The 20080-nt window shown below is 37.0% G+C and overlaps 1 protein-coding gene across 2 annotated transcripts; it reads right to left on the bottom strand.

The window, feature by feature from the left end:
* Positions 1-8744: 8744 nt before the first annotated feature.
* GINS4 (GINS complex subunit 4) lies at positions 8745-18144 on the bottom strand. Of its 2 annotated transcripts, none has more exons than XM_074287334.1 (8): positions 18014-18144; positions 16554-16659; positions 14306-14392; positions 13649-13762; positions 12903-13000; positions 12052-12140; positions 10822-10912; positions 8745-10723 (listed from the first exon to the last, which is right to left on the bottom strand). In XM_074287334.1, exons 2-8 carry the CDS (start codon positions 16647-16649, stop codon positions 10627-10629), a joined length of 672 nt encoding a protein of 223 aa, XP_074143435.1. In that variant the 5' UTR covers positions 16650-16659; positions 18014-18144; the 3' UTR covers positions 8745-10626. The 2 variants fall into 2 exon arrangements, with proteins under 2 accessions (XP_074143435.1, XP_074143436.1); XM_074287335.1 differs by lacking the exon at positions 18014-18144 and adding an exon at positions 17595-17719.
* Positions 18145-20080: the final 1936 nt, after the last annotated feature.

The following is a 20080-nucleotide window of genomic DNA, read 5'->3' as shown; positions in this document are numbered from 1 at the left end:
CACATCTCAACTTTGTCTTTCTCTCCATGAAAATGTTATTTAAAATGAAAAATAAGGGGCAGCTAGGTGGCACAGTGGATAGAGCACCAGCCCTGAATTCAGGAGGACCGGAGTTCAAATCTGGTCTCAGACACTTAATACTTCCTAGCTGTGTGACCCTGGGCAAGTCACTTAACCCCAGCCTCAAAAAATAAAATGAAAAATACATATTTGTTCTTTTAAAAAATAATTTATTCTAGAGTGGCAATTCATGTACTATATCAATGTAATTGATTCCACTGTAATTCTTGTAAAAAAATCTTGGCCTAGTGAACTCTAGAAAAATCTTTCCAAGTTTAATGATGTAAGAGCTGTAATAAAAATTATTTTCTCATACCTTGTCTGATTACTTAACTTGTTCTATAGTTGCTTGAAGTTAAATGCTTGATGAATGCAATTATTTGCAGTTCTTGGGGGAGTGAAAGTTATAGTAATGACCAATAAGCTGCAAGGGTTTTATTTCTCTGACTAAAACCAATAGGTTCACTTCCAATGAAGTTGCAACAAAAGCAACTTGCCCTAACAAGTTTCCTAGGAAGATTGCTTACTCTGTCCCTCTCATTCACTCATGAGGTGAGATTCATGCTGAGCTGAGTAAGAATGCTTGGTTCTAAAAATTAAAACTGGATAGGGAGAGGTAAAAAGAAATATATTATATATTATAAATATATTATAATTATTATATTTATACAAATGAGACAAAGGAAGGGTTGATATGGAAGAACCAAATGCAGATAGAGAGCTGATAGTGCTGGAACCTTGCTCTCATTGGAACTGGATTAAAGAGGTAAAAAACACATCTAAAAGACAAAATCTCTAAATTAATGAAGAAATAAGAGGGTGAGGGGATAGGATAAGGGGAATACTTTTAAAAGGTTATATTAGAATTAGAATTAGGAGGGCAGGAGGGAGAGAGCAAGGGAGTAACTTTTAGAGAGGTGAGTGGATTAAGGATGAGGAGGGCAAGGTAGTGGTTAAAAGTAAATTAGATTGAAGAAGAAAAGGATAAACAGGGTGAGAAAGATAGTGAGGGAAAATATGATGGAAGGAAATATATATATCTTGTAATTACAACTTTGAATATGAATGTAATGAATTAGCTAGCAGAGTTGAGCATAATAATCCATAAATAAATAAAAGGAAACAGAAGGATGAGTTAAAAGTCAAGAATTTTTTTTTTTTTTAACAAGAAACACAACTAAAAATGAGAGATACAAAGTTAAAATAAATGACTAGACTAGAATTTATTGTTCTTCAGCTGATATAAAAAAAGAGAAGGGGTAGCAATCGTGATCTCAAAGTTAACGCTAAAACAGATTTAACTAAGAGATTGTTATAATGGGCTCTTTAATGACTTTACTATAAGTTAGAAACTCCTTTTTCACAAAGGAATAGGACAGTGGAGTTCACACAACAACTAGCCAATTGGAAGGATTTCTGAGGCTCAGAGTGGTGTGGCATATGAGTGATCTTAGGCAATTAAACTCTAGCTAAATTCACAGATGCCTGTAGCAGCCAGAGACCACAGCACTAGCCATGACCAGTTCAAGTACGAGCAGAAACTGTAGACTCAGGATATAGTAGGATATTTTAAAATATCACCACTAAAACTATGCCAGAAGAGACAGCAAAAGATACTCCATTTAAAAATAGCTGTAGACAGTACAAAACACTTGAGAGTATATTTCCCAAATCTGACTCAGGAATTATATGAACATAATTATAAAACATCCTTTATATAAAGTCACATTTAAATTATTGGGGAAATATTCATTTTTATGGGTAGGCAAAGTAGATATAATAAAAATGTCAATTTAATCTATTCAATGCCATTTTACTAAAAAGATTTTATTGAGAAAAAAATGAAAAAATTAATTTGGAAGAACAAAAGGTCAAGAATTTGGAAGAAACTAATAAAATAAAATGTAAAGGAGGTTCAACAGAATCAGATTTCAAACTATATTCTAAGACAGCAAGTATCAAAACAGTACTGGAATAAGAAAGTAATTCAGTGGAACAGAGTAGACATACAATACACAGCAGTAAAAGATTAAAATAACCTTGTATTTGACAAATGTAAAGATTTAAATTTTGGGAATAAGAATTCATTTTTGGTAAAAATTGTTGGGCAGAAATTGGGCATAGACCAATATCTTAAACTGTGTACCAAAAGATGAAGTAAAAAATGGATACATGATCTAGATATAAAAGGAGATATCACTAGAAAATTAAAATAATATGGAACATTTTGGGGATAGGAGAACAATTTATGAGCAAATAAGAGATGGAGGCATTGTGAGGTATAAAATGGATCATTTCAATCATATTACATTAAAAAGTTCATGTATTATTGTTGGTGGAATTCTGGAGGCATTCTGGAGAGCAATTTTGAACTATGCTCAAAAAGTCATCAAACTGTGCATACCCTTTGACCCAGCAGTGTTACTACTGGGCTTATATCCCAAAAAAATACTAAAGAAGGGAAAGGGATCTGTATGTGCCAAAATGTTTGTGGCAGCCCTTTTTATAGTGGCCAGAAACTGGAAACTACGTGGTTGCCCATCAAGTGGAGAATGGCTCAATAAATTGTGATATATGAATATTATAGAATATTATTGTTCTGTAAGAAATGACCAACATTTCCAAGGCCTGGAGAGACTTACATGAACTGATGCTGAGTGAAATGATTAGGACCAGGAGATTGTTGTATACTTCAACAGCAATACTATATGATGATCAATTCTGATGGATGTGGATATCTTCAACAATGAGATGAACCAAATTAGTTCCAGTAGAGCAGTAATGAATTGAACCCAGCTACACCCAGTGAAAGAACTCTGGGAGCTGACTTTATTTATTTATTTATTTTTTGAGGCTGAGGTTAAGTGACTTGCCCAGGATCACACAGCTAGGAAGTGTTAAGTGTCTGAGACCAGATTTGAACTCTGGTCCTCCTGAATTCAGGGCTGGTGCTCTATCCACTGCGCCACCTAGCTGCCCCTGGGAGATGACTTTAAACCACTACATAGAATTCCCAATCCCTCTAATTTTGTCCGCCTGCATTTTGGATTTCCTTCACAGGCTAATTGTATATTATTTCAAAGTCCGATTCTTTTTGTAAAGCAAAACTGTTTGGACATGTATACATATATTATATTTAATTTATACTTTAACATATTGAATAAGTATTGGTCAACTTATCATCTGGGGGAGGGGGGGAGGGGAAAAATTAGAACAAAAGGTTTGGCAATTGTCAATGTTGTAAAATTACCCATGCATGGTAAATAAAAACTATTTTAAAAAAAGTTCATGTATTAATAAAACCAATGTAGCAAAGATTAGAAGGAATGCAGAAAATTGAAGGGAAATTTTCATAGATAAAAGTCTCATTTCTCGAATATATAAAGATCTTTGTCAAATTTATAAGACTGCATGTCATTCCTCAATTGATAAATGGCCAAAAGATATGACAGCCTGGTTTTTGATGAAGGACTCAAAACTACATAGTCATATGAAAAAATGCTCTAAATCATTATTGATAACCCAAATTAAATCAACTTTGAGATATCATCTTATACTTATCAGTTTGGCTAAAATGATAGATGCCCTTCAGCTAGGGAATGGCTAAGCAATTTGTGGTGTGTGATTGTGATGGAATACTATACTGTGCTATGAGAAATGATGTGTTTAATGATTTTAGAAAAACATGGAAACATTTGAACCTATGAAAGGAGATGCTATCTAATCCAGAAAAAATAACTGATAAATGAAAATATGTATAGTATGTTCTTAGATATATGAGTGTAGGGTATGTGTGAGTATTGATGCTTAATTGTTGCCTTCTCTAAGGCACAGTGGGTAGAGAAGGGGGAAAAAAAGGCATAGCAGAAAATAAAACTTAGAAGCACAGAAAAGTCGGATAGCTTTGAAAATATTGGTTTTTCAAAAAGAAATTAATCTGAAATGGAAATTTATGGTTTTATATTTAATTCTCTATGTTGTGACACATAGTAGGTTCTTAATAATCACTTGATTAGCATGATCAAAAGCAAAGTCAGGAGGTTTCTAATGGCAAATTTATTGAATGAGAAGCTTATTGTTGTTTGTCCTTCTCCAAGAGGACCAAGACCTTGGGAGGTGCCACATTGACCTGCAAGTCAGTTGGATTTAAGTGAGGGAGAGCTGGGCAAGGTCACCTGCCTTACTTTCCCCTCCAGAGCCTTTGGGTCCAGTGCCAAGATACAGATGGAGAAGGTAGGAGATGGCCCCAGTGCAATCAGTAGGAGACCTCTTTTAAGGTCTTTGACAAATCTCAGTTTGATTGAGGCAACCCATTCAGTGATGGAGAATGGAATGGTTGGTTAGGTGTTGTCCTTCCTTCTGGAAGAACAGAATGACATCACTATATTAGAATTGTTAGTGTGTCCCATGGGTTTAGACCTGAATGAGCTTGGAAGCTCTGCTACAGGTCAGACACAAATAGTCCTATGCACATTTGGGATGGGCTCTCTCACTTTGTACACCTCACATTTCTCCTGAGCTTCTTCCCTTCTGCTCTGCTTACAGAGCACAGCCTCTTCTCAGATGAGGGCAGGCCGTGCTGGGCCGTCCTGGACCAGTGTGTTCCAAGTCATGGTCATTTCCAGAGTTCTTGAGAGAACTTGAGAGTGCCCTTCTATCACTTTTTCTGGCCATCTTTTGAGCTTGTCCTGTGCGAGTTCTCCTTAAGTCTTTTTGGCAAGTGTGCATATGGCATTCATTCACCTGAAGGAAGGTCATCCACTTGAGAGCAGTATGGCTTCAGAGGGGGTAAAGGAACAGGTGATAAGGTATTTGCTGCCTGACCACTGCAGAAGCTCAGAGATCTGTATACAACATCTGTAGATCTGACCAAGACCTTTGATACTATTGTTTATGAAGGCTTATGGAAAATTATGGCCAAATTTGGTTGCCTAAGAGAAGCTCATCAGTATAGTACATGATGAATTTCATGATAGCATGCCTGGATTCTGGACGATGCTCTTGAGCTTTTCCAGTCACCAGTGGGTGCTTGTTCCCATGCTTTTTAGCTTTTTTTTTTTTTTTTTTTTTTTTTTTTTTTTTAAGCCATGTTAGATGTGGACATTTCTTCATGCTTCATTCATTGAGGACAAAAATGGCACCAAAGTCAACTACCACACTGATGGTAAATTCTTAACTTGAAAAGGCTACAAGCCAAAACTAAAGTGGAGGAAGTGTGGAGGCGTATTTTATGCACTCAATGCAGTCTCCAAAGCTAAGATGCAACATGGATCAATTAAGGCTAGTGAAGAATTGAGGCAAAAAAATGTCCTCTTTTACCAACTCACCAAAAAACCCAAAAAACCCAGTCTTAGAAGGGAAGACCCTTAGAGTTTCTGGACAACAGAAACAATTGCTATTTACATTTACTGAGTCAACCAGGGCCCAAATGATGATGACCAACTGGGGCGTGGCCTGGGACCTATTGTTGGCCAATCAATGAAAATCAGAGTGATTTGGGTAGAACCCTAGTAGGTAAAGGTGTGACACCCTATAAAGGAAAAAAGGAAGGGAAATAAAGAGCTGTGTTGTCTAATTACCCAGTCCATTTGGGCCCCAGTGGGATAGCTCTACAAAAAATTGTTCCTCTTTGAAGAAACACAATTATGCAAGTGGTGAAGCATGAAGTGAAGACAGAGGAAGCTTCTTCAGATTTATCAGTTGTTCCCTGAAGTCAGGATTACTATTTAGTTTTTACTAATGTATAATATAGATCTAAGGAAAAACTCTCCTATTACTCTCTGGGGGATCATCTAAAGAAATAGCCTCAAAATGGGTTAGATAATATTGGTTTGATGAGGTTTAGAATGAAATTAGGTTTAACTGAGGTCTAGTGGCAGGTTCTGGGTACAGGGAGTCAAATAGAGCTCCCCTGCAACCCCTTTGGATTTGGTGCAAGGATACAGAGTTAAATGAGGTCTAGTGGCAGCAGAGTCTCCTATAAAGGAATTTATAGACCCAAAAACCTAGATTGATAAAGGAGGTTTATTATGGGGTTTGGAAATAAAGTTAAAGTCTAGTTAGTAAAAGGTAGTGAAGGTAGAGATAAAAAGGCACCGGAATAAGATTCCAGTAGACAGAGATCATTGGCATGCCAGGTATAAGGCTGCCATATTAGGAACCTCTGCAAAGAGAGAGCTCCAGTTTGGTTCTTTTATAATGAGAGATTTAGTCAAAGGGGCCTGTGGGTGCTGTCCCAAATTGGCTCAGATCTGGGTGGGGGTTGTGAGAACCCAGATCTCCTATTGGAATTCTTTTTTTTTTTCCCTTTTATTTATTTATATTAATTTTATAATTATAACATTTTTTGACAGTACATATGCATAGGTAATTTTTTACATTATCCTTTGTACTCCCTTCTTTTCCGAATTTATCCCCTCCTTTCCTCCACCCCCTCCCCTAGATGGCAGGCATTCCCATACATACTAAATATGTTATAGTATATCCTAGGTACAATATATATGTGCAGAACCAAATTTTGTTGTTGCAGTTGTTGCAAAGGAAGAATTGGATTCAGAAGGTAAAAATAATCTGGGGAGAAAAACAAAAAATGCTAACAGTTTACACTCATTTCCTAGTGTTCCTTTTCTGGGTGTAGCTGATTCTGTCCATCATTGATCAATGGGAATTGGATTAGCTCTTCTCTATGTTGAAGATATCCACTTCCATCAGAAAACATCCTCATACAGTATTGTTATTGAATGATCTCGTGGTTCTGCTGATTTCACTCAGCATCAGTTCATATAAGTCTCTCCAAGCCTCTCTGTATTCATCCCAGCAGAATGATTTCAGAAAGGCCTGGAGAGACTTACATGAACTGATGCTAAGTGAAATGAGCCAAACTAGGAGATCATTGTACACAGTAACAGGAAAAATGATTGTATGATGATCAATTCTTATGGATTGGGGCTCTTCTCAACAATGAGATAATTCAGGCCAGATCCAATGATCTTGTGATCCAGACCCCAGAAAGAGGTGTGGGAATTGAATGTGGGTCACAACATAGCATTTCCACATTATTGTTTGCTTGAATTTTATTTTCTTCCTTTTTGATCAGATTTTTCTTGTGCAACAAGATAATTGTATAAATTACCTATACTAGATTTACATATATACTTTCTTTCTTTTTTTTTTTTTTTTTTTTTTTTTACCATATTTAACATATATTAGATTATTTGCTATCTAGGGGAGAGAGTGGGAGAAAGGAAGAAAAATTGGAACACAAGGTTTTTCAAGGGTCAATACTAAAAAATTACCCTTGTTTGTTTTGAAAATAAAAAGGTTCAATAAATTTTTTTTTAAATCTGAGAAGCAAGCAATAAAAAAGATAAAGATATTCCTAAGACCTAAACCAAAGATTAAAGCAAAGAAGGAAAATTATAAACCAATTTAATAAACATAAAAATATATATATATATCATGTGGTCCACACTCAGTCTCCACAGTCGTGTCAAATTTGAGGAATTCCAAAAAGGCCAGTGTAGCTGGATTGAAGGAGTGCAAGAAAACTGGAAAGGCAGGAAAATTATAAAGAACTCTAAATGTCAAGGGACTTCATTTATGATTTAGATGATGAGGGAGCCCCTGGAAGTCAATAAGAGACAGGGGTAAGAGGAAGGGAATGGAATGATTAGACCTATACTTTTGAAATATTACTTAGAAAATTGAGCCATTTCAATAATCTCCACATGAGGATGACATGTACCAGGATGACAGCTTTGTGAGTGGATGGGGAACAAATAGGAAATGTTGTAAAGGTAGAATCTTCGAGATTTGGCAATGGAGTGGCTATGTGGGGCTAATAGTAAGTCAAGGATGACTTCGAGGTCATGGCTGAATGAGAGATGGGGCCTTTGAAATAGGGAAGTTCAGAAGGAATGGAGGGTTTTCAGGAAAAATTTAGTTCTATACTGGCCAGTTTTGAGGTGCTTATGGGATATTCAGTTCCAAGATATCCAAGAGGTATTTAGAGACATATGACTATACCCTGGCATAGAGAGCAAAATAAAGTAGCTGCTAATCTGCACAGAAATGATCATTGAGCCCATCAGAGCTGATGAGATCAGTAAGAATTCTATAAAGCAGGGGGGGAGGGGTTCTTATCTTTGTATGTGTGTGTTTGATGGATCATTCTTTGAATGTTTTTAAATAAATGAAGGAAATGCTTCATTTAGAGGCTGATAACAATACGGATATAATTATTCCCCCACCCAAATTCATGAATCCCCTGAAATCTATTTTGTATACCTGGAGGGATCCCTGAACTACAGATTAAAAAACCACTAACATAAAGGAAAAGGAAAAGAGGGCATAGGATAGGACTTTTGTGGACACCCATAAATAGTAGCCTTGAACTAATAATGGAAATTGAAGAGTGGTGAGCCAGACAAAATCAGAAGAAAGTAGTGTCAAAAAACTCACAGAAGAATCTAGAGGAAGGTGAATGATAGTGTCAAATATTGTCAAGAGGATTAGGAGGATCAAGATATTGAAAAAAAGCCATTAAATTTGAGAGATCACTGTTAAGTTTAGAAAAATGCTAATTGAATGATGACTTAGTTGGACAATACAAGTTTCTGATAAATTACATGATGGAGGGGTGGAAATGTGGATATTAGAAAAAACACTGGATTTAAGTCAGACAACTTAAGTTTCAAATTATCTGTTATTATTTTGAGCATACAATTTATTTGGTCTTAGTAAAATGAACTTGATTAGAAGATTTCAAAGATTCGATCTCTAAAGTTTATAAGAAATTCCTAAAATGGGACACTTAAATGTAGTTTATAAACTGTCAATGAAGACACTTCCAAAAATGTTTTTGCCCAATGATAGTAACATTAAGGGGGCAGCTAGGAATCAGGAAAAACTCTTCTTATGTTTAAATATGGATTTAACCACTTACCACCTGTATAATCTTAGGCAAGTTACTTGCCCCAGTTTCCTCTTCTGTAAAACGAGCTGGAGGAAATAGCAAACCACTTCAGTGTCTTTTTCCAAAGAAACTCTATATGGGGTCACAAAAAGTGACTGAAATGATTGAACAACATTGTTCATAGCAACTACATGGAAGGAGAACATTCATGTAGATGTGTAAGAATTGATATATTTCTTTAAAAAAAAAAATCACTCATTACAGAATTGTATAAAGATTCAACATTAAGTCACTGCTGGCAGCCAAGACAGTGGCAGGTAAAAAGCAGACTGAGTTTCATTATAAGGTTATGCCTAGTATCTAGGAAATGATGCTATGTGGTTCTGAATATCAAAAGCTCTCTTTCCAGAAAAAAAATTTGTGGTCAATAACTATTGAGAAAATGATGCATTATTGTATCTCCATTGATTATAACATACTGATTGAAAAATCTACGCCAACTCTTCTTCCCTTCCATCTATTTCAGAAGCACCAACTCAACTATGACACATTTCCTATCCAACTTCCTTTTGAAATGCAGTTTCCTTTTTAAATTTGTATTTCTATATCAACTTCAGAATTACTTCAGGAAGTATGTAATCAGCTTTAGTGAAAATCATAGCTGCATGCAGCCTGTCACAAACAGATAAACTGATGAGAAAAATGCTTACTTGGTTAGTTAACAGAGCCTATAACCAGTAAAAGTGGAGACACAAGAGTACAGACAAGTCTATTACTAACTATGTCAACCTCTTTGTTTTGTTAACTCATCTCTAATGTGGAGTTGCCTATCCTGGTTACCTCAGAGGGACAAATTAAATAACATAGCACTTTGGAAAATATATGCTTCTCTAAGAATTTCAATGTTAGTTAATTTCCTTTTAAAAATGCCATACATTTATATGAAGTTGGTGATGAGACACTCTCAATTTTTTTCCATCCAATATTAGGTTCATATTGCGTTATTTCCCATGAGAATAAAGAGCAGAACTGACTTAGAAAGCTGCTACTTGCATCAATAAAATGCAGCCAGATTCTTTAAATTAGAGTATATACAAAGTTGCTCAAGACTGAGAGCTTTAGTCTCACAACAAAATAAGCCATTAATTCTCTAAGCTATGAATTGGGGCTTCTTAAATAGCTTCATAACAGAATGGGCTTCTTCCCATAATGGTGCTATGTGCTAAAATAAGCACATCAGTGTCTACATACATCTAGTTATATTGTACTGTTCCAGAAAGTAAAATGAAACAAAACAATCCTACCAGTCTCACAATATACTCATTCTCCCATTCATATTCTATAAACCCTTCTACTTTAACATACATTTGGTAAACAGTTCTTGATAGTCCATCTGAAAGAGCTAATGTCTTACATTCAAAATAAAGAGAACGATGGCCCCACCTGCTGACAAAGGGATAAAATAGCAGAAGCGTAGATTTACAATATTAGAATTTCTGTCTCCCTTTTTAGTCCCATATAGTCCATTTGTTCTAATGAAAAAGTTTTGAGATCTCTGCAAAATGTCATAATTTTCATTAGCAAAAGCAAGATCACAGTTCTCCAAGATATTCCACTAATTTCTTCAATGACCTCATAAGCTTTTAAAAGTTTTAAATCAATTGTACAGCTCCAGAAGCCACTAGAGGTGCAATGGTTTTGTATCTGATCAAGTGTTGAGAACCTTCCTCCAAGTCAATCACATAGTCTCTGAAAGAAAAAACAATACAGATTTGTAGGAAGAACAGAACATGGCATTTTTTCTTAAGAACATGACTTTTTGCTACTGTGATAACTAAGTCACCTACCTTTGTTCATCTGTCTCTGGCTCTACCAAAATGTTTTCTTGTCTTTCCTTCACTCTCAGAAACACATATGAATCTAAGTCAGGTTTGGGAACTGCCAGAAAAACAATGAATGATTAATGGTATGAAAAGAAGAGACAAAGTCTAAGGAAGACAATATGAAAAAATTACCTTCTCAAATTCCATGTACAACACACACTCATTTGACAAGTATTTACTGAAGCAAATGATTATAATAACCAAAGATCTCACTTTCTAGGATAAGAATTTACTATTTGAATACCTACCTCCCAGGGCTGCTGTATCAATTAAGATATTTATGAAATGCTTAGCATACTATCAGTGCTTAACAAAGGCTTGTGGCCTTCCCCTTCCCCTTCCTCATCTACTAAACAACCTGGAAAATTGGCCAACAATATGCACCCAAGGACATACTCTAAGAATCACAAGAAAAAAAGAATATGGATACCATATTTCAAGAAATAACTGAATAGATCTATTAAAACCAGAGAGCTAAATTAAAATAAAAAGAATCCATTCACTGATCACCTCCTGAAAGGAACTCAAAAAAGAAAAATCCCAGAAAAATCAATCAAATTCTGATTAAAGAAAAACAAAACAAAATAAAACACTACCAAAAAACAAGAGTTCAAATACAATACCATAGTCAGGATCACATAAGATCTGGCAGTTATCATTATAGAGGAGTCAAATTAGAATGCAACATTACAAAAGGCAAAAGAGAAGGATTTTAAGTAAGAATATGTCCAGGGAAAAGTAGGAGAAAAACAAAGGATCTCTAATGAAGAATGGGGGAAGGGATAATCACTTGAACGTCACTCCTATCTGAATCAGTCAAAGAAGAATAGAACACTCAGAATTTGATATATACATAAATCAAACTGAATAGGGAAATAGAGAAAGGGGAGAGGATTTTTTTTATTTGGAAGTTCATGTGTGACATTTAGTTTTTACAATTCTGGACATTATATATATATTTTCTTACTGCATCTATTTAAGTTTCCAGTTTTATTGATCTATAGTTAGAAAAAAGTTTCTCATAATTTTCTGATTTTTTTTTTTGCTTAAAAAAAAGAAAAAAGACAAAAAAAAAAAAAAAAAAAAAAAGAAAAAAAAAGAAAAAAGAAAAAAGAAAAAAAAAAGAAAAAGATTGCATGACAAGGAGAAGCAAGTATTTTACTGTTTATTCTTGGAAAGGGAGAGTTCACTTACCTAACCTTAGGAGATCCACCTTTTGCAGGTTAGGAGGCATGTGCCTTAAGGCCACAGATTTCAGATAGGTTTCCGTGTTGGCCATGTACCTGAAATATTCAACAAGAAATGACTGCCATTTACCAAATACATAAGCAAAGATACTCCAGGGAACTTAATAGGGCTACAGAATTCCAAAAAACCTGTGTTTGATTAGGTAAGTTATCTTTTGACCCATCTAGTATTAGGGTTGGAAGGTCAGGTAACTGAGGAAGAATATAATAGAGTGACATCATTCTAAAAAGACAGTTTTAGGGAGAGAGAAAAAAGGGGAGATGGCTTTATATAGAGAACAAAAAGGTAAAGGGAAATGGACTACACCATAGGGTTGATAAGATGATGATTGGGAATGGAGATAAGGTACAACTAAACATTGTGTTTATTTTTAGTAATGAGAATGATTTTTAGAACAGGAAGGATTAATCATAAGACTGAGAAAGATAAAAATTCCTACCTTTAGTAAGTTCAAGTCATTTGGCCAAAATAAACTGTAATATATCTCAGAATATGAAAAAAAAAGACTTGCAGATATAATTGCTAAATTCTTATGACTTCTAGAAAATGTTGAAAAAGATGAAAAATGACTACTTCAAACTATAGAACTATGGGCCAGAATTCGTATCTGGTAAAATTCCAGCACTAGTGATTACTATTGATCAGTATGCCCCTACTATGTATTTTCTAATCAGTGAAAGTGTTTCTTCAAGTGGAATCTGGAAGACCATCTATCTGTCCATAATATTTTAGTCAGGACGCATATTGGATAAAAATTCCTTCCACCTCTGAGACTATATGACTTACTGGTCACTCACTCTTTGGCAAAGGCAAACTCTTCTGGGGAAAGAATGGAAGGTTCTCCTTTAGACCGTGTCTTTTCCTTTTCAAGGACATGAGGGAAAAATTTCTCTATCTGTCATAGAAAAGAAAAGTTATTATTCACCAAGCTTTTGTTATCATATAACTTCTTTTCAAAGACAGACATCTCAATTTGTCATGTTTATCAGAAAAAAAAAAAAAAAATGCCTAACATTAATCTTTCCTAAACTATACACATAGTTATAACAAACCTTTTTTGATCATCGAGTAGAAAACAAATACTATTAGAATCTTCTTAAAATATTTATTTCTTTTTATTGGCATCAATATAATCTTAATGACCACAGGGCTCCCAGAAGATTAACCATATTACATATACCTTATTCTATGTGAAATGTCTAATTCTCTAGTCAAAAGAAATACTCTTGTCTCATGGTTTATTTGATCTCTAATATGTAATGAATCCCAATTAATTTTTCAAACCTTCTTTTCCTTTACTCAAATAAATCAAATCCTTTTCCCTTTCTTTTATTACAAATAACTATAACATTCTATCATACTTTCTTCATAAAAATCTTCACCAAGGATTCCTTTTTTCTTAGAAAACCTGTGGGTTTTTTTGTTGTCTTTTCCCCCTTCCCCCCATCAACAATACTTTCTACTCCTGAGGACTTCTATAGACTAGAAAGCTCTTCTTAGGGACCTTTACTATACACAAAGTGAAGATATTTTATTATCTAACCTTCATCAGTCGACACCTCAAGTAGCTGCTCAAGACGTAGCGGATTCTTTCTACCTCCATATGGTGGATGCTAACCTTCAAATCACCTTTCTTTGCTCGCTTGAGATTCTTTTCCTATTGAAGAACACATTTTAATTAAAACATCCTGACTATTAAGTGTCAAGATATTGTTGACTACTAGTTTATGAAGAGATACAGTAGTGAATTTGAAACACGTCAGCATTCTAGAATACAGGAAGCTGTTTTCAGGTAGAGAATAAGAAAACTGCAAATACTGCTAAATTTGCCTTTGCTTTGAGATTGAATTTATTTGTACAAATTATGAAATTATGAACAAAATATACAAATTATACCCAAGCAACATCAGAAAGAAACTGAAGTCATACTTCTAATAATTAACAATCACTAGCCAGAGATACCAAATAAATAATCTTAAAGATGATGATATAGGAACATTGGGACAATACTGGAAGGATATAAACATTAGTTTAGAAATAGCTAAATAATAGATCTTTGCTGTTATTGTGCCCTTTTGCTAATGATATTCTGAAAGTAACCCCAGTCCAGATTACTTGATCTACACACTATACTAGATCACCTATACTAACCAAACCCATTTTGCTTTTTCTTCTGCATTCTGAAACTGGAAGCTCTTACCATATGATCCAACTGTTCTATGACACATTCTACAATTTCAGATTTGTTCTCCAGTAGCTCAGGGGAAAATTTTTCATTTAGCCAGGCCTATGGAAGAAAGCACAATAGCTTGAGTATTCATAAGAGAAAGTCACTGTGACAGTCACAAAGATCCCTAGAAGGAACTCTGAAATTGTGTCAACCCCCACACCATGAAAACCATAGAATCCTTACCTAAGAAAACTATCATTTCCCTCGCAGTTAAACATATTGGATATACTATGAAGACAAAACTGTATTTAAAGATGGATTTTCCTTTTTTCTCCTGGTTTTGGTTTGACAACTGTTCATATATCTCACATTTGGCATACACAAAAATGACAACTTACTTCAAAAAATACATGAGGGTGAAACCTTTACTATGTTGGAATACTACCTGATGTTCAAATAGTACCTCTCACCAAGTAATAGCAACAAAACTTCTATCTCTAGATATTTATGTATCGGTGACATTTCCCCATAAGCTGCCATTTCCTATCACGAAGTGGTGGTACTACTTTTGTTATCATAGTTGAAATAATAGTTGATATATCTTTTCATCCATAATGCTTAAAGAATTTTAAAACACCTTTTCAATCATCTTCCTAAATATACTTATGATGTGAATAGGAAATGGCTATTATTAGCAGGTTTTACTGTTAAGAAAACAGAATGAAAGGTTAAATAATTATTTAAAAGTCTAAGAATGTTACAGGGACCACATTGGAAATTGGTCTTCTTCACTGATTAAGATAGAAGTCTTGATTCTGTCCTAAGACACATTTAACAATCGTTGATCTACATTTATATATCTGACCATCCACAGTTGACTATGAATATCTACATAGAAATGACTAAAATTTTATTTTAGCTTGCAGACTTAATGGAGAATAGACCCAATTTCTTTCCTTTTTTCTTGACTGAATTCCTAATCTTCCAATCAATACCATTAACAAACATTAAATATATAAATGCTTATCAACATGTCCCAAGCATTTATTATTTGTGGTAGTCTTAAGTACAACAAATTTATCAAATTAAGCAAAAAAATGAAATTTATCCACAAATACCTTACAATCTAAGAAAATAAACTTAAAGATAGAATAGAAAGTGATTTTTAAAAATAATGTTAAAAATTGTCTCTCCCCACCCCCAATTTAAATTCAAATGAACATTTACTGAAGGTTCTACTATATGCAACCACAGCTAAAGTCCCACTTCTCTGCTTCATTAAGGCTAGAAATGACCTTGGGTTCTTAAAAATTATGCCACTAAGCATTAAAATCTGGAAGGTCTTGGATCAAGCTTCATAAATTTTAATGACAGGGCTAATGTGTGGGTGACTGAGACTCATTACCAGAAAACAGATAATGATGAATCAGTATTTGGGCTGCTATACCTTGTAAGAAGGAAAAAGTTAGACTCTCATTTAGCAGAGGTAGAACTGACATTGATAAACATCAGGAAAAAAAAAAAAGAGAGAAGAAAAAAAAAAGAAAAGAAAAGAAAGTAAAGTCTTCGGGGCAGCTGGGTGGCGCAGTGGATAGAGCACCAGCCCTGAATTCAGGAGGACCTGAGTTCAAATCTGGTCTCAGACACTTAACACTTCCTAGCTGTGTGACCCTGGGCAAGTCACATAACCCCAGCCTCAGGAAAAAAAAAAAAAAGATAAAAATCAGACAACTGAATATCAAGGCAATATCCTATACAGAGAGGGAGAAACAAGGCCAAGTAAGATTTGTGTTTCTGCCAATGGCATCAATACAAGCCTGGTAATTTGATGCTTGATAGCAAATATTAACAGATTGGTTAGACCCTATTGGCCTATTAATACATGCCTATTATTCTGGTAAAAGTTTTTATTAAAAAATTTAGGTGAGCTGAATAAATTTAGCACATGGATTGGCAAAATGGATGGCTAAAGGTTCTATATGGGAGCTCTTAAGGTCTTTACAATTCTGTCTCTGCACTTACCAGATAACAAAACCCACTGGGTCTTTGCTTCTCTTTAACTATTTTTATCAAATATGTCCAAAAGTGGTCTTCATCATCAGTAAGAAGACTTTCTTAGTGGGACAATAGGGAGGTGAGAGATTTTGTTAGCTATCATAGAACTCCCTGTGCTTTTAGGATTAGCCTTTATTCTGTTCCTGTTGTCTCTAGGTTTTACAAATAGAAGAATTTATAATAAAACGATGGTTTAGTGCAGGGTCATCTTTGGGATGCTTACCTGCTCCAGTCTTGCAATAAGCTCTGCAGGAGTGAGTACCACCTCCTCACTACCTCCATCAGAGTCTTGCTCAGTGAAATCTGTCTCTTCTGTCATTTTCTGAAATCTGAAACCCAGTAACGATTAAAGCGTGCCTTCCAATATGGAATAAGAATGATGGCTCACATTTATGTGGCGCTCTCCTCACGACTCCCTGAGATCTCAGCCCAGAGAAGAAAACTGAACATCAGGGAGATAAAATGACTTAGCAAGATTGGATCTGGAGATAAAAAAAGACTTCAGAGATCATTTCAACCAACTCCTTTATTTTAAGATAAGCAAGCTGAGGTTTACAGGTAAAAATTTCTTATTAAATAACAATTATTCAACACAAATTTAAATCCAATGCTTCCCCCCAATTACGTTTAAAAGTCCCTGTCAGTCTGATGGCTGTGATGTGTAATCTGATGGCTTGCATTTATGCTACTCTTTACATAAACAATTTCATTTGATGTTCACAATGAATAGGAAGTAGTTCCGATGTTATTAAATCCCTTACAAAGGAGGAAACTCGGGCCCAGAGAGATTCATGGACTTCCTGAAGAGCAGGAGCTGAGAAGGAGCTCTGCGGGGTCGGGTGGGCGGGACGTTGTCCTTCCCACTAGTAAGGCACAGCTGCCCTAGGACAGTCAGAGCCAGGCCCCTAACCAACAATCGGGACACTCAGGTTCCTGGTCTTTCCTCTAAACCAAAAGGACGTTCTCTTGGGGGCTTTTGTGAAGGTTTTAAATGCATAAAATAAAAAGCAGATGCTTGCAATGAAAACAATCATAGTTTAAATGAGGTCATTCTCCCCCTCCGATCTATCTTCAAGGCATCCATCACACATGTCAGATCCTGAAATCTAGCCACAGACTCCAGCTCAAGCTCCCCCGCTTAGACGGTTCCCCCTCTCCCCCCACGGGTACATCACATTTGTGGGGAGAGGTCACCGGCTCGGACCCTCGCTAGCTCTGGGGTCACGGGGTCACTTTCAGCCTATCCGAGTGAAACGCTGCCCACCTCCTGGATCGCGAGAAAGCTCCAAGGAGATCCTAAGGCTGAAGCGCTTTCCTAGTCTGAAAGCGCCAAGAAGGCTACAGCTGCTCTTATTTTCTAGCGAGAGGCCCGGCGGAGGAGCAACAGGATCAGGAGCACAGTCCAGGGCTGGGTCCCTACAGCTCAGCCTAGGAGCGAAGCAAATATGGAGGGGGGGAAGAGTAGAGTGGAAGTGGGGAAACCCTGGTCGCTCCTCCCTCCGCCTGCAGGGCCCCGCCCCTGCCCCATCCGACCCCGACCCTGGCCTTCACTCACGGCCTAGGTCCCGATTCCTACACCTGGGTAGAAGACAAAGCGGCGGGGAGATCGAAAGTGGGGTTGGGGGGAGCAGGGAGGTAGTAGGAAAATAGGAAGAAAGGGCGGCACGGCAGCGCTTACATTACCTGCTCTCCTCCCAACAGCTCCGTTTCCCGCCTTTTCCTCCAAAACTTCCCAATTAGGAGCTGACGTCACCACGCCAACGTGAAGGCGGGGCTTGGGCCAATCACAGTTCGAATACAGACTTCACTCGGGCCGCTCCCCTTGGCGTTCTTTGGCTCGCGAAGGAAGGGAGCAGCCACGAGCGCTGCGCCGCGCGTTCGGTACAGTGAATTGACGCTAGCCCCGCCCCCTCGCGTCCCACTTTCTCCTCCCCCTCTCCTTCTCGGCCAATGAGCGGTCCGCGCCGGAGGTGGGACCGGGGCAGGCACTCTTTCGGCTGGCCTGGAGGGGGTGCCACGGCACCGCGTCTGTGAAGGGAAGGGTCTGGGCTTTGTCTACGGGACCGTACCCTGTTAGGACAGGCACCTTTGGAATCCGTGGAGAACTATAGCACGTAAATTCCCCTCAGGAAACGGACTTCTTGTCATTTTTGTAGCACTTTAATTAAGGTTTATAAAACGCCTCTCATTCCCGTTCTTATTAAGCAGCATTTCACAATTTGCAAGCTTCTGCCTCGGGTAGGACAGCGTGTCAGTTACCAGGTGCAATGGATAGTAGGAAGACATCTTCCTCAGTTCAAATGTGACCTCAGATACTGTGACTTCGGACAAGTCACGTCACTGTCTCAGTTTTCTCATCTGTAAAATGGGCTGGAGAAGGAGCCGGCCAGCCACTCAAGTATCTTTGCCAAAGGAACTCCCCCTCCCCCAATGGAGTCACCCACACACTGAACAATAGTTACTTAGGGTTCCTGTTCTCATGGAGTGTGGATGGAGGAAAGGGCCTCCATTCAAGATGATCACTCAGGATCTGTGCACAAAATTAATATACTAGCCAACAAGCCATCTCTATGGCAACCCCTAGCGACGCAGTGCAAACATTAAGTCCTACTAACTGCCCAGCAAAGCTGTGGATTCAAAAACAGAGGAAACAATTATTCCCTCCAAGGAGCATATATGAAGGGGGGAGATTTGTTTTTGTTAATTTACTATCATTAACTTTTATCGCAATTAGAGGGGAAATTAATATATGTAATAAAGCTATTACATCGAGACATATTAAAAATGCATACTAACGTAATTTTGCATCAGAATATTTTGGAGTCAGTGGCCAACCCATTGCACCAGCGCCTTTCTCAATAAAGATTCACAAAGATTAAATTTTTTGTTAAAACATTTCTAAAAGAAATCAAGACGACTGGCAATTCATCATGGCACCAAGGGGTTGCCGTGATGTCATTTCACAAATATGGTTAACAAGTTGTATACACAGATATATATTTGAAAAGGTACTGTGCAGGTCTAATAGGAAGGACTTTTTGTTACTAAGAGACCTCCAGAATGGAAGGTAAGAAAAAGTAGGAGAAGGACCCTGGAGAAATGATCCTGAAGAATGGGCATCCAGGGAGTCTGCCCAGAGGAGTAGTCGGGAGGGAGCGTTTGCCTAGACAGATATTAGTCCATAGCTCACAATCAAAGGGATTTTTGTAGTCACGGGACAGAAGATTGTCCCACAATAGGAAAGGTAATGCTGATTTCTGAGTCTCTGAGAAAGAGAGAAAGGTGTGTAGTGGTGGGATGTGAAGGGGGCGTGTGTGAAGGGAGGGGGTACTGAAGTGGACAGGACCAAGGGGAGGAGTCCTTGGTTTTGCCTGATAATAATAGCTAATAATGTGAGCTAACAAGTTTAGTGCCTACTATGTGCCAAGTACTATACTAAGCACTTTACAAGTATCTCCTTGGATCCTCACAAGTACCCTGAGACATAAATAATGCCCAATGCGAGTGCCCTGGGCATCGGGAAATACTAAGATGAAAAAAGATGTTATTGCCCTCCAGTAGCTTACAAGCTGGTTATTCTGGTAATGAGCCTTTCCTTACAATGGAGCTAGGTAATATAGTAGATTAAGTCCCTCGCTTAGATAAGATGGCCTTCAGATGATACAAGTTCATTACCTTCTGCTTTGTCCTTTTTATTTTGGCAGGACCCTGGAGAGCTGGACTTTAGAGAAGCTGCAATACTTCAAGGAT

This window comes from Sminthopsis crassicaudata, chromosome 2, assembly GCF_048593235.1.
Source record: "Sminthopsis crassicaudata isolate SCR6 chromosome 2, ASM4859323v1, whole genome shotgun sequence".
In the NCBI taxonomy this organism is placed as follows: domain Eukaryota; kingdom Metazoa; phylum Chordata; class Mammalia; order Dasyuromorphia; family Dasyuridae; genus Sminthopsis; species Sminthopsis crassicaudata.
This window is presented reverse-complemented; position numbering and strand designations above follow the sequence as displayed.

Excerpts from the sequence above, each read along its gene's own strand:
- GINS4 (XM_074287334.1), bottom strand. The coding sequence starts at position 16,649 with ATGACAGAAGAGACAGATTTCACTGAGCAAGACTCTGATGGAGGTAGT. Across the intron at positions 14,393-16,553 it reads TTATTGCAAGACTGGAGCAG|GCCTGGCTAAATGAAAAATT; the intron begins GTAAGCATCCCA and ends TTTCTTCCATAG. Across the intron at positions 10,913-12,051 it reads GGTGGATCTCCTAAGGTTAG|TTCCCAAACCTGACTTAGAT; the intron begins GTAAGTGAACTC and ends TTTTTCTGGCAG.